Source organism: Dermacentor silvarum, chromosome 10, assembly GCF_013339745.2.
Source record: "Dermacentor silvarum isolate Dsil-2018 chromosome 10, BIME_Dsil_1.4, whole genome shotgun sequence".
Taxonomy (NCBI): domain Eukaryota; kingdom Metazoa; phylum Arthropoda; class Arachnida; order Ixodida; family Ixodidae; genus Dermacentor; species Dermacentor silvarum.
Window position 1 is genome coordinate 104731768 of NC_051163.1, and position 14544 is coordinate 104746311.

The 14544-nt window shown below is 45.6% G+C and overlaps 1 protein-coding gene across 5 annotated transcripts in view; it reads right to left on the reverse strand.

Moving 5' to 3' along the window:
* Positions 1-14544, reverse strand: part of LOC119466406 (WAG22 antigen-like) — a 245932-nt gene that overhangs the window by 220616 nt on the left and 10772 nt on the right. Inside the window, exon 2 of one of the 5 annotated variants that reach the window (XM_049656969.1) lies at positions 9413-9511. The exons of 3 other annotated variants lie outside the window; for them this stretch is intronic. In XM_049656969.1, the coding sequence (XP_049512926.1) occupies positions 9413-9511 (99 nt within the window). Of the gene's footprint in view, positions 1-8962; positions 9512-14544 lie in introns of those variants that run through there. One more of the 5 variants, XM_037726921.2, reaches the window with a different exon arrangement.

The following is a 14544-nucleotide window of genomic DNA, read 5'->3' on the forward strand; positions in this document are numbered from 1 at the left end:
GGCTACCACCGCAGACGAATGGCCTCACAGAGCGTCTAATAAGACCATCGCCGACATGCTGGCAATGTACGTCGACGTCGACAACAAGACGTGGGATGCCATCCTTCCGTACGTGACCTTCGCATACAACACGGCCGTGCAGAAACGACGCACATGGCGCCGTTCAACTGGTCTACGGAAGGAACCCGGCAACGACGCTTGACGCCATGCTACCAGACGTCGCTGACGAAGAAAATCTCGACGTTGCCACTTATTTGCAGCGTGCCGAAGAAGGTCGACAGCTCGCCCGCCTGCGCATCAAGAACCAGCAGAGGACTGACAGCCGACACTACAATCTCCGACGACGCTACGTCGAGTACCAGCCCGGCGACGTGTGTTGGGTCTGGACTCCGATACGCCGACGAGGACTTAGCGAGAAACTGTTGCGTCGCTATTTCGGACCATACAAGATAATCCAACGTATTGGCGCACTGGACTATGAGGTCATGCCAGACGGCATTTCGCAATCACAGCGGCGCCGGGCACGACCTGAAGTCATCCACGTGGTGCGTCTTAAGCTTTTCTACGCCCGCTGACGAGCTTATAGTACTTTGTTACTTTGTTATTTTCTTTCTTTATTACGCGTCGTTTGTTTTCGCTTTCGCGTTTTTGTAGCATCGGGACGATGCTTTTTAAGAGGAGGGTATTGACACGTATACATGTTTATCTTTCGTTGGTGGCCGCTTTCCACCGGCTAACAAATGTTAAACGTTATCGCTCGGCGCAGGACGCGCCTGTATCGGAAGTTTCTAGAACGTTATCGATGCTTCTTTCCGTTGCCTGTTTTCACCGACGCTTATGTTATCTGATTGTATGAGCGACGCGAATTGTCTAGAACTTTCTGGAAGACACGCGCGTACCAGGGATTATTCTGGAACCTTCGATGACTCAGGTATAAAAGCCGACGCGTTTTGCTGCTGATCAGATTTCGACGATCGCCGACTGTGTTCGCCGCTATCGTTGTGCTTTGAGTGTACCTTGCTTTTGTGGGCACAGGTTCGCCAATAAACAACCAGTTTCGTCGTACACAGTTTTACGACTGTTGTCTTCAGCGTCACTACTACTTGACAATACCTTCTACCTTCATCATTTAGTGTTTCCTATCTTTACTACCCACGTCCGAACCCATTTCGGTGGTTTTTAAGTGTTAATCTTTTTTTCGCTGAGTCATACTCATGACTATGACTTCTACCATCATTTTAGTGTTCCTTTCACTCAGTAAGCACGTCAGAACTGCTTTCGGTGGTTTTTGAGTGTTAATCTTTTTGGTGAGTTATTGTCACTTTGCTGAGCCATGCTCATGACTATGACTCTACCATCATCATTAGTCTTTCCTTCCCTTAGTAGTAGTGTTCAACCCATTTCTGCGGTTTTTGAGTGTTATTCTTTTATTGCGATAGCAATTATATTGACACGCCAACCTGATTTCTGCCGTCGGCGTAGCCGTCGTCGTCGCCGTCGCCGTCAGGTTCCCTATAGATAAAATCTTCGCCGCGCGCCGTATGCCCGAAGGGAAGCGTGCGGGGACGCGCGCTATCACGGAGAGCGAACGCACTCCATCTCCACGCGCAAGCAAGGAAGCGGGAAGCCAGCGCCGGAGGGAGCGGGGGGGGGGGGGGGGCATTCTACTTTGCCAGCAACCGCACTCGTCGCTCGCTCGCACCCTCGCTTATCTCCACACGGCTCTGACCTTTATGCGCCGTGCATTCGCCGCTCAGTTTTCGTTGAAGCGATAGACCGCACGTACCTTCGCCCGCTGCTTGCTGCCAGCGTTTTGACAGTCGTCTGCAGTCATTCAGTGTGATCTATTCATGTTTGTTTGTGCGCGCTCACACCACGCTTGTTCATTCAGTTAGTAATAGTAGGGCACATTTTACAACGCACGCTACACATGCAATGCTGCCCGGATCGGCAGTGCAGCGCTACAGGTGTGTCCCTTCGCACGCGCTACCATAGGCGTATTTACCGGGGGGGCAGGGGGGGCACTTGCCCCCCCACTGTCAAAAGTGGGGGGGGCAAAGTATGCCATTTGCCCCCCCCCCCCCCCCACTTTCGAAAGCGGGCACTTTCGGCTACACACTGGAAAGTCCAACAAACTACAGCTGAAGCTAAATTTTATTTCTAAATAGAGTCACCACGTTAATAATGCTTTTCTTTACTACGTATCCCCGGTTGGGCAGCGAGTATTGTGCCTCCTCGTGACGCGCTATAGCGGGCGACGCTCGAGATTCGCCACACAGGCTTGCATTGCGCAGAAGTCCTGCCGGGACAGTTCCCGCAGTTACAAATTACCCCCTAACCATACTTGAAAAAAACAAAACAATGGGCTTGATATATTTAAACTTCGGGCGAGGGTAGAGGTCCGAAAAAGTATTTTAATCAGCGGCGCCCAACGATGGGTGTGCCTTACTGTATGAAATGGTTGGATTATCAAACGTTGGAACTGTTGAATCTCCGCCCAGAAATAGTCCACGTAGCGTTGAAGTATAAATATATATCTTATCACCATCAAAAAATAATCAAACTACTTACAGGTCTAACTGCCGAATTTCTTTGTGTAACCACGACTTATCGTCTATTTATTTATTTATTTATTATTTATTATTTATTTATTTATTATTTATTCGTTCATGATACCTCAAAGGTCCAGAACGGGACATTACATGAGGGGTGGCACGTAGAGAAATGGCGGGACAGGTTAGGTGGCGTGACTTGAAAGATGGTCTTCAATATGAGTTTTAAAAAGGGAAATGTCGGTGATGAGGGCGATGTCAGAAGGAAGGGTATTCCATTCTCGGGCTGAGTGCAGAAAAAAAAGAACGCTGATACGTGGTGGAATAGGCGCGTGGTAGATACACAGCATTGGGATGCGTACGGCGGGAGAAACGATACGCTGGAATGATGTTTTGTTTCCCGTGGGCAGCGAATGAAAGAACCTAAAAATGAAAAAAAAAAAAAAAGACGAGCACTTTTGCGGCGGGAAGTCAGCGAGGGAAGACAACCGGGATTTTAAGCTGAGACACTTGTATTATAGGAGTAGTCAGAAATAATGAACCTGGCAGCACGGTTCTGAACCGATTCAAGGGAATTAATCAAAATAACCTGTTGGTTCTAGTTTAGGACAGATTAGGGTTTATATGTAAGTTCATTTATTCATGATACCTCAAAGGTCCCAGAACGGGACATTACATCAGGGTCTGCGAGGTGATATGGTCGTGAAAGTGACCTCGGTCGAACGTGCAGAGCAATTCAGTGCCAATAGAACACTTTACTGAATTTTTCTAAAGGCCTGTGTCACTACTGCTTTTATCGATTTCATTTTCAGGCCGTTACTGAATGAGGGCTACCCTACTACTTGTTCCCGGCAGGAGCAAGAGCAGCAGGTATTTTATATTTTCAAAAAATGAAGACACCTTATTGTGAAGTGAGGCCGTGAAGGGGAGGCGACGTTTAGCTGCGGCACCAAATACGTATTTATATAAAAATGTTGCGAGGCGAGAAGGTGGGTAAGATTTCCAACACAGCTCGACGAGTGTCCCATTCTGATCTTGTCGAAAACCTCCGAGCCGCCCCCAGAGGCACCGCAACAGTCACCAACGCCGCGCGCGTTCGGTGCGAACGCGGGGAAAACGCAGACGGCGTCGACAGCAGTTCTGCGCGTTGCCGGTGCTGCTGCATGTCCAAGTTTTTACAGCTGATAAAACTACTATCCTTGCTCCGTATAGCTCTCTACTAATTTGTTATCGCAATTGATGCTTCGCGTTTCGGGTAAAACTGCGACATTTTTTAAATTTCCAGGAAGATGTGCTTCAAAGCATTACACGGGGACAATTAAGGTTTGAAACGGAACACTAATATACGGGTAACTTTTCAAAGTATACGATGTAATTACAGGAAACTGAAACATTTGGTGCAACTGTTCAAAAAAAAAAAACAGCTTCACTAAAATCGGGTAGTAATTCACCAAGTTCGCACACCTCTGCCGTCTTTTTCTTTTAGTATTGAGAGTAATTTATGTTGATTGTACATCGTTCTCTTTAACCTCGACAGTACGATTACCTTAACTAGCGATACATTTAAGCTGTAGACTTAAACACCAAGTAAAATTCTTTGTTTAATTAGTAAAATTGACTGCACAAATGGGCATGTTTTTGTGAGCTCCACTGCTGCTACTGGGTTGGATCAGGGACCTCTGGGCACGCAACGCCACTTGTCCCTGCATCACATATAGATTTTATAGCGACAAGAAATAAATGCAAATTCAAATAATTTTTTGGGCCTCGATGGTTCACCATGTGTTTGAGAAATAGGTCTATTATTACAAATAAAAATACCTGACAGATGCATTTCCAGGCTTTTCACTTAATATAATAGTAATTATATTATATATATATATAATATATATATATATCTATATATATAGTAGTAACTGGATTTTTCAATGGGCCAAGCGTATTTAGGAAAGTCAGAAGCACAACTTCGCGGTTATCTTAGGTTTAATATTTTCCCAACAGTTTCGGTCGGTGGACCGACCTTTTTCAAGGGATACAGGAAAATCTTGCAACAGTCTTTTTATATCTTCAGGCAGAGAAAGAAGGCGCCAAAAAAAGGTGAGAAAGGAGAGATAGAGAGATATATGACAAAGTTGAACATGCAAAAAAAAAAAAAAAGAAAAAAAAAAGAATGGAGAGTTAAAGGAAAGACCCCAAGACCTGGTCGTGCCAGACAAAGCAGAGGGCAAGGTCGCTGTTAGCGTGTTTCACATGCACAATTGACGGACACGCCTGTCAAGTTAAGTTGAACATGCAAAAAAAAAAAGAAAAAAAGAAAAAAAAGGGGGGGAGGAGGGAGGGAGGGAGGGAAGTAAAGGTAAGACACCAAGACCTGGTCCTGCCTGACAAAGCAAAGGGCAAGGTCGCTGTTAAGCGTGTTTCACATGCACAATTGATGGACACGCCTGTCATGTTAAAAAAAGAGAGAGAGAGAGAGAGAGTTAAAGGAAAGACACCAAGACCTGGTCGTGCCAGACGAAGCTTAGGGCCAAGGTCGCTGGTAAGCGTCTTACACATGCACAATTGGCAGACACGCCTGTCATGTTACGTTGAGCATGAAAAAATAAAAAAGAAAAAAAAAAAGAGGGAGAGTTAAAGGAAGAGGTAAAGGAAGCACCAAAGACCTGGTCGTGCCAGACAAAGTAAAGGGCGAAAGACGAGAAACACGAAAGAAGAAGAAATAACCTGCAAATGTAGTAACAGCGTGGCGAAATCAGCATGAAATTGAAAAGCAAGGGCAAAACACGAAAAAACACGAAATACGAAGAAGCAGCTGCAAATATGACAGTAACGCCTGGCGAAATCAGCATGAAGTTGAAATTGAAAAGCAAGGGCAAAACACGAGAAACACGAAACAAGAAGAAATAACTGCAAGTATAATAGTAACAGCGTGGCAAAATAAGCATGAAATTAAAAGCAAGGCACCAATAATGTGGGTGGTTCGGTCCGCTCCCCCCACTGCGGTAGTGGGCATCTTTCGACACTCACACCCGTGTTCGGCTTGCCCATGCGGGGATTAAGTTCTGATTTTAGCTAATTTAACTTATGGACAAAGAAACGGAGGTTTCCATGTGTTCATTTATGCCGTGCGTGATTGTTCTAAATTTGTGGATAAAATATGACTCTCTTGTTCCCGTTCACGAGAACGGGAACAAAGAGAGTCATATTTTATCACCAATTTAGAACAATCACGCACGGCATAATGAACACATGGGAAACCTCTCGTTTCTTTGTCACATAGTTAAATTAGCTAAAATCAGAACTTAATCCCCGCATGGGCAAGCCGAACACGTGTGTGATGTCGAAAGAATGCCCACTACCGCAGTGGGGGAGCGGACCGAACCACCCACATTATTGTGCCTTGCTTTTAATTTCATGCTTATTTTGCACGCTGTTACTATTATATTTGCAGGTTATTTCTTCTTGTTTCGTGTTTCTCGTGTTTTGCCCTTGCTTTTCAATTTCAACTTCATGCTGATTTCGCCAGGCTGTTACTGTCATATTTGCAGGCTGCTTCTTCGTATTCGTGTTTTTCGTGTTTTGCCCTTGCTTTTCAATTTCATGCTGATTTCGCCACGCTGTTACTACATTTGCAGGTTATTTCTTCTTCTTTCGTGTTTCTCGTCTTTCGCCCTTTACTTGTCTGGCACGACCAGGTTTGGTGTCTTTCCTTAACTCTCTTTCCTTTAACTCTCCCTCTTTTTTTTTCTTTTTTTTCTTTTTTTTCATGCTCAACTTAACATGACAGGCGTGTCTGCCAATTGTGCATGTGTAAGACGCTTACCAGCGACCTTGCCCTAAGCTTCGTCTGGCACGACCAGGTCTTGGTGTCTTTCCTTTAACTCTCTCTCTCTCTCTCCTTTTTTAACATGACAGGCCTGTCCATCAATTGTGCATGTGAAACACGCTTAACAGCGACCTTGCCCTTTGCTTTGTCAGGCAGGACCAGGTCTTGGTGTCTTACCTTTAACTCTCCCTCCCTCCCTCCCTCCCCCCCCCCTTTTTTTTTTTTTTTTTTTTGCATGTTCAACTTAACTTGACAGGCGTGTCCGTCAATTGTGCATGTGAAACACGCTAAGCAGCGACCTTGCCCTCTGCTTTGTCTGGCACGACCAGGTCTTGGGGTCTTTTCCTTTAACTCTCCATTCTTTTTTTTTTTCTTTTTTTTTTTTTGCATGTTCAACTTTGTCATATATCTCTCTATCTCTCCTTTCTCACCTTTTTTTTGGCGCCTTCTTTCTCTGCCTGAAGATATAAAAAGACTGTTGCAAGATTTTCCTGTATCCCTTGAAAAAGGTCGGTCCACCGACCGAAACTGTTGGGAAAATATTAAACCTAAGATGACCGCGAAGTTGTGCTTCTGACTTTCCTATATATATTTTATATATAATATTATATATTATATATAAATATATATATGGAGGGATGAGAGAGAGTCAGATCTTCGGTTTGCCCCCCCACTCGAGAAATAGTTGGTACGCCTCTGCGCGCTGCCCACGAGAACCGCTTCTCATGAACACCACCGTTTCACAGGCGCCTTCTCGTGGTCATCGAGTCTCTCTTCATGTCGGTCTACTTACGGCGCAGCACACCTACTTACTTAATCAGCTCATGTTACCACAATTTATATTGCTACAAAGCCGCTCACCTTACTTCGTATGGCATTGCTGTGTTGCTATCGCATTCATTGCTTCGCCCTTAGGGCGAAACTGTGACATTTTTTTTAATTGCGAAGCATTCTTGCCGAACATTTGCCACTTTGACAGTATCTGTCTATCTAGCTGCCTATGTCTTGGTTCTCTCATTGTCGTATCATTAACTTAGTATTGACCAAAATTAGCATAGTATGACTAGACTATATGGCAAACATAAATGATAGGTTGCGACCTGAATATCACAACATGTGTGCATTGTAGGTCATGAAATAGCTGCCGACGTCTCGGTGCTCTCATGGGCGTTTCATTAACTTGGTAGGCACCGAATTGGCATAGTATGACAACATTGTATGACGAACATAAATAATAGGTCATGACATGAATTTCATAATATGCGTGTCATATAGGTTATGAAACAGCCGCCCTAAATGACAATGACCTCGCAAAACAAATATTAACACTTAAATAAACTGAAATAGTTTTGGACGTGGGTACAAAGGGAAAGAAACACTAAATGGGGATGGTAGAAGTCATAATCATTAGCATGACTCACCAAAAATGACAATGAATAAGCAAGAAACGTTAGCACTGAAAAAAACACTGAAATTAGTTCTGACCTGGGTACCAAGGTACCAAACACTAAAGAATGATGGTAAAAGTCAAAGTCGTGAGCATGACTAGACAAAAATGAGAATGACTCAGCAAAACAAATTAAAACTCAAGAACCACTGAATTGGTTCGGACGTGTGCACTAATAAATGAAACACTAAAGGATGATGCTAGAAGACATAATTGTGAGCAGGACTCTGCAAAAATGAAAATGACGAAGCGGAAAAAAGGTAAACACTCAAAACAAACGTAATGGGCTTGGAGGTGGTGCCATGTGAAGGAAAAGGCTGAAGATTGATGGTCGAAGTCATAGTCATTAGCATGACAGAGGCTTTCGCGTTAAGGTCTTTTAGGCCTAGCCAAAGGGACTCCTCAGGAATCTTGAAATTAATTTCATGACATGCTTGTAATGTAGGCCATCAAACAGCCACCTAAGTCTTGGTGCTGTCATGGTCATTTCCTTACCTTGATAGCCTCTCCGCACACTGCTTCGCATAACATCGGTTCCCACAGGGTGTGGGATCTATCAGCTTTTTCGCTGGGTCATTGTCGTTTAAGGCGCATGTTTCATGACCTACATGACACGCATGTCATGAAATCCATGTAAACGATACGACCATGAGAGCACCAAGACCTTGGCGGCTAGATAGAATAGATAGATAGATAGATAGATAGATAGATAGATAGATAGATAGATAGATAGATAGATAGATAGATAGATAGATAGATAATTAGATAGATAGATAGATACTGTCAAAGTGGCAAATGTTCAGCAAGAAATATTTCGCATTTAAAAGAAATCTTGGCGATGATTAAGCTAGCGGAAACGAATGCGGGTTCCCGTGAAGCAACTAGCAAACACAGGTCGGCGTCATCCGACTCACCTTCTCCTCGACCGAGACAAATTTGCCCCAGGATACTAATGGCAGCTTTCGATGAGCGAAAAGATTACCTAGATGCATATTTGCATCGGTTTGAGAGGATCGCAGTCGGGCAAGGCTGTGAGAAGAGCAAGTGGGCCAGCGACCTGAGCCTGTGTTTAGTAGGGGAGGCTCTGAGTCAGTTTGGCCGGATGCCAGCAGAAGAATCATTAGAATATGAGAAAGTAAAAAAAAACTTTATTGCAGAGGTTCAAGTTGACCGCTGCAGGCTTTCGGGAAAGTTCAGACTGTGCAAGCCAGAAGATTCAGAAATGCGAACGCAGTTCCCATGCCGTCTGACAAACTATATTGAGAGGGGGATAGAGCTATTCGAAACGGAAAAAAAACATACGAAGAAGTTCACGACAAAGTAGGCCTCCTGTGCCTACGGCGAATCCTGGACCTCAGTCGCCTCCTTTGCCTCCGTCGCCTCCTGAACCTCCATTGCCTCCTCGTGCTGTGGCGCTTCCTACGCCTCCGGCGGCTCCTGCGCCTCCCACGCCTCCTGCGGCCCCGGTGCCTCCTAAGCCCCCGGCGCCTCCTAAGCCCCCGTCGCCTCCAGCAGCCCCGCCGATTCCTGCGCCCCCGGCACCTCCTGCGCCTCCTGCGCCTCCTACGTATCCTGGACCCCCGGCACCTCCGTCGCCTCCGTGGCCTCCTGGGCCTCCAGGGTTTCCTGCGGCTCCTGCCTTTCCTGCGGCTCCTGCGGCTCCTGGGCCTGCTGGGTCTCCTGGGCCTTTCGCAAGACGGAGTTATCACTTTTCCTGTCTGCCGTGCGTTCCCTTGCCGTGAACGCGCGCTTTCACTCACACATTTCACTCGATTAGAATTGGGTGCATCATTTCACTTTTTTGACAACTTCAATTTCGGTATTCGATTGTAACGCGAGGATTGACTTCAGGTAGCAAAAATCTGGAAAAAACCTCGCGTTACAATCGAGTAAAAATGTGGTCGTTTTGTCAGCGAAAGTTCTAAGCCCCATGAAGGAGCCGGTAGTGATTTAGTGCTTTGAGCAGTGAGTAGTCCTTTTGTGAGCACTCATATAGTGCTCTCGAGGATGAACTACACACATTGCGAACAGTTGAGCACAGTGTCCTTGTGCCGATAAGCCATAACGAAAGAAGTTGTTATGGCACACTGTCTGTGTGTGTGTACGTGCGTGCGTGTGATTTCCTCTAATCATTGATGTAGTTCTCTCATCCATGAGTGTACAAAGAGACATACAGGCCGAAACATGCATACACTTACAAACAAGCACACACGCGCATAAAAAAGCAGACGCACCAACATTGCATTCGGGGACTTGAAAGACATATAATCGTAATTTCCCTCGATCACATTCGTGATACGTTCACTTTGTTCAATATGGCAGTGGCCATATTCAACATTTTTACGTGGTAGCAAAAACATGTAATTTAAATTGTGATTAAAAAGAAGCTCTTCAATAAAAACCTGAGAAGTTCGTCTATAATGCTATACTCTAAATGAAAACGATCACAAATTAAACTACAATTGCCGATCACACCTAGGGTTGCAAACCGGCAAGAATTGCTTGGGAAAGTCCCAACTTTTAACCAGATATCTCGAGTCTCCACTTGATCTATTCGGGACGGCTGAATATTCCAATCTTTTCTCTTTGTTACTGAATAACAATCTAGAATGCAAGTTTACTTTTTTGTACACCCTGACAGCTTAGTTGCGCCGTCTCTTCTGTCTTCTCTTGCATTATCGCAAGCATAAAGGCGGTTTTTTTAATGCAATCACCATTCTTTACCCATTTCGTGGTATATCCGTTTGTATCTAAGCTCTTACACCCAGTGACCAAGTTGTCAGTTGGCTTGTGCCACTACATATGTGGTGGCTGCTGTCTCGCGAAGCGGACAAAATGGGCCTAATAGCTTGATGATGGCTACTGACTCGCCTAGTGAACAACTTTTCTCACTGGGTACCCGCAACTGAGGTGTGTTACCCAACAGACAACTTCGGCACTACGTAAGTGATATTTGCGCGTGCCCATTCGTGGTCAAACCCCCAGAGTATATGTGCGAAGGTGACACAAGGGGTATGTAGAGTTAAATACAGTCGGAACCGGGTATATCGAATATGAAGGGGATCGAAAAAGAAGTTCGATATATAGTAATTCTTTATATAAAATAAAACATTCTACAGAAAATTTCAATGGGATTTTACATCTGTTCAATATATGCAATAATTCGGTCATATGGGGGTTCGATATACCCTGGTTCGACTGTATAAAAAAGCGATGATGTCTCATCCACAAATGACACCTCCGCGTCGATGGCGGCCGCTTGATGCAGAGCCATTGAAACGAAGTTGCAGCGAGGACATTACAGATACTACAGAGTTTCAGCTGGGGTGCAGATATTACAACAAGATATCCTGTGTGATGGTTTCATTTGACAGTACTGTTGGCAGGTAAATTGCTACTTTGTGCGTCTGCAGTGGCAATGCGCGTGTCGCTACATTCATTTACTGCTAATTGCATTAACGCCGACATTCATTATCGTGAGATTGGTTCTGCCGGAGTTGTTTCGTTGCGGTGCTTTACTTCTGTCGCATGCTCTAATCTTTGAGAGTACCTGCAGCTGTACTCTAGTATAGCGGTGGTAGACAGCCACTACGGCACCTTTACTCTTAGAAATTGCAACAATCCAGGACTAAAGAAATTAAGCAGCTTTATTGCACATATAGACCGGTGGCTCCTGGCATTAACAGGGTCGGTCATCCCCATCTATGCTTTGCAACGATTGATTTCACATTCATTGTTCTACTCGTATCATCCGGCATCGAGTGGCCACTCGTCGTGATAACGGCGTCGCGGTGACATCCGATTCAATGACGCAGGGCGAAAAAGAAACAAAATAGAAATGATGTCGCAGAATATGCCCGGGACTTGCATACTACACAGAAAAACACTTTGGCGAGACGAAGCACTGCACTGACGCAGGGTGAAATGCCTTGAGTGTCAAGCACCTTGTTTTGCAGCTACTTGATGTTCATTTGTGAATGCTTTATGCAATTTCAGCGTCCAGAAGCTTTAACAAAACCCCAAGCGTATCTTGCTATTGATAGTTGTGAACAGTGCACTCATGCTTCTTTTGTAGATTTTCAAAGTGGGAATTGTTCGCCCTCTTATGAAGTAGAACGACAGAGTCAGCAGACTGAGGTCGGAGCTGTTAACAATGCGTAGTGGCACTGTTGTTTACTTCTATGCAAGGCAATGTGCAATGCTCACTACCCGAAACCGACGTTCAAAAGCATATGGCCTTTATTATGTCGCGATGCCTTCCTGCGAGATCTCAAAAATACTCGAACACAAGGCCGGAATCACCTCCGGGTGATCGTCGAGGCATGATTTCGATTAAGCGATTTACAATTGCAAGTTATTACTGAACCGCCAGGCGAAGTTACTTAGCGACGTGCAAATGCCAGCGCCGTGCACGCGATGTGTGCTATAGAAGCACTGTTTCTATGTATATGCACATGCATAATTTATCGCATAATCATATCGGATCGCTATAGATCGCTTAGATAATAAGCAGTCTGTTTTGGGCTTCTTCGTGCCAGTGGCTAGGGCGTGGTGGTATTTTCAGTATTCTAGCTGGCTGTTCATAACCATGCGGTTTGTCATGCACAATTCAAGCTATGACGCCCGCACAGAGCATGACGTTCATCTACTGTATTGAAATGACGCAACGACTGGCCTAAGTGTTGCCCAACGTACAGAGGAGTGGAAATTCAGCATGCTAGCTGCAAAGTCATTTCTTCATTTCTTCCATCCCCCTTTTTTGCCTATTTAAGCTATATTTGGTACAACATTGCCTTGGTATATACGGTTAAAGCATGAGGAAACGCCTGGCTTGGCCGGGCCACAGTTGCAGCAAAGCAACTAAATGATACAGTATACAGACGATCAGTTTGGGCAGCAGAACCAACGAATCCTGTATTAGCAAGGCTTGCTTCGGTTGCCGTGAGCTTTTCAGTCCACTGTTCATTCGCCGCCAATTTTGCAAAGTTAATAGGGGCTGCTGTAACCATGGTGAAAGGGGTGTTTTCAGTAGCCTATTTATTGCTACAGAATCTACTGCTGGCACACCATATCGGTAACGTGCAGTGACATGCTCTATGGCGTGCTCTACAGACACTAGAAGTTTCTAGCATTAAATTGTACAAAAACAAGCAATACGAATGCTTGTCAACTTCTAAAATTTTGCACAAGCAATGAACAGGCGCGACACACTGGACCAGCAAACCTCGGGTTAGGGCCACCTTCTTTGGGTCGACATTCACAGTTTTTTGTGATGTCAGCGAGCGCTTCGTTAGCAAACTGCCTTATAATGACACCTTCGTTGAAAGAAACATTTCATGGTGTATCCTGCTCTTCGCTGTTTACCATCTGCGCCAGAGAACGCCGCAACGGTTACCGCCCTAATAAATCTAGAATGGAAAAAGCAACGAACTGTTCTTGGTGCGTTTTGCAGCACTACCATAGTCTTAATCGTGGTTGCCCCTGCGTCTTGATTTGCTGGAACTACGGCTGCGTGCGTGACGAGATGGCGTGCGGCGATGTTCTCCTGCACAGATGATGCGTTCCAGGCACTTACACAAGGAGTCGAGCGAATATTTCACTGCTGAAGAGCAGGGAAGGTTTTCTAGTGCGGTTTTATTGACACCCGGAGACGATCTCGTGCCTGCGATGGTTAGAGTGGCTACTTCCATTACTTTGTCGGCCAAAACAGCAAGTCCGGTAAGGTCCATGGTAGAGACTGTCACCAGGAGCATCTGCACGTTAGCCGGGAGTCGTTGCAAAAACAATTCGCGCAACAGCGCGTCGTCGATGGATCTTGCGTTGTTTCCGAGCAGCTGCCTCATTCGGAAAGAGTATCAAAAGAGTACTAGGCATTCCGTTACGGGCGAGCACGGACCTACTTATGCAACTAGGAGTGCATAACACATTATACGAGATAAACTGAGGCCCTGGAGTCGGCCCAACTGGCCTGTGTATCCTGCACCCCGGCCGGAAAGAAGATCCTGGAGGTTCTTGGGATCAACCCTATACTCATGGAAGAACAGAAACATCAAATCTTAGAAGATCAAAGGAATAATATACGAGTCGCACCGTTTCCCCGTAATGTTCATCCTCAACACAACGTAGGCAGACGCAGGGCAAGAGCCCTCGCCCTCCTTAAGTGTATCAGACGATCCCCACTCGGCATGTTTTGTCGGTGCAGCCCAATATGGACAGTCGTCTAACTTCGCCACTGCCTCGTTGATCGCAACGGACAGATAGTGAATGCAGCGTCCCTTAAGTGCTCAACTCCATCCAGAGCGGTGCAGGTCGCAATTGCTATTGCACTCCTAGACAGCAGCAAAACACAAGTCTTCACTGATTCGAGATCGGCGGTCAGGGCTTTCGCTTCAGGGTCCATTGCTGAGGAGGCTCACAACATTCTCAAGAACAAGATAATCTCTACGCACACAATCACGTGGTTTCCGCCGCACCTCGGCCCCCACCATGACTCCTTGCCCAATTTAAATGACATCGCCCACTCCCAAGCGCGCGGACTTAACCGCCGCGCGGGAGCAAGGGCGAGATCAGAGGCCAGGGTTCTCGAGTTTCGGGACACTCTCGCTAGCTTCAATGAAATCACTAAGCACCATTACCAGGGTAGGAGGATTTATCCTCCCCCTCATAGCAAACTGGCTAGACCTCTGTCATCCACTTTACGCATGCATGCTTCAGACTAA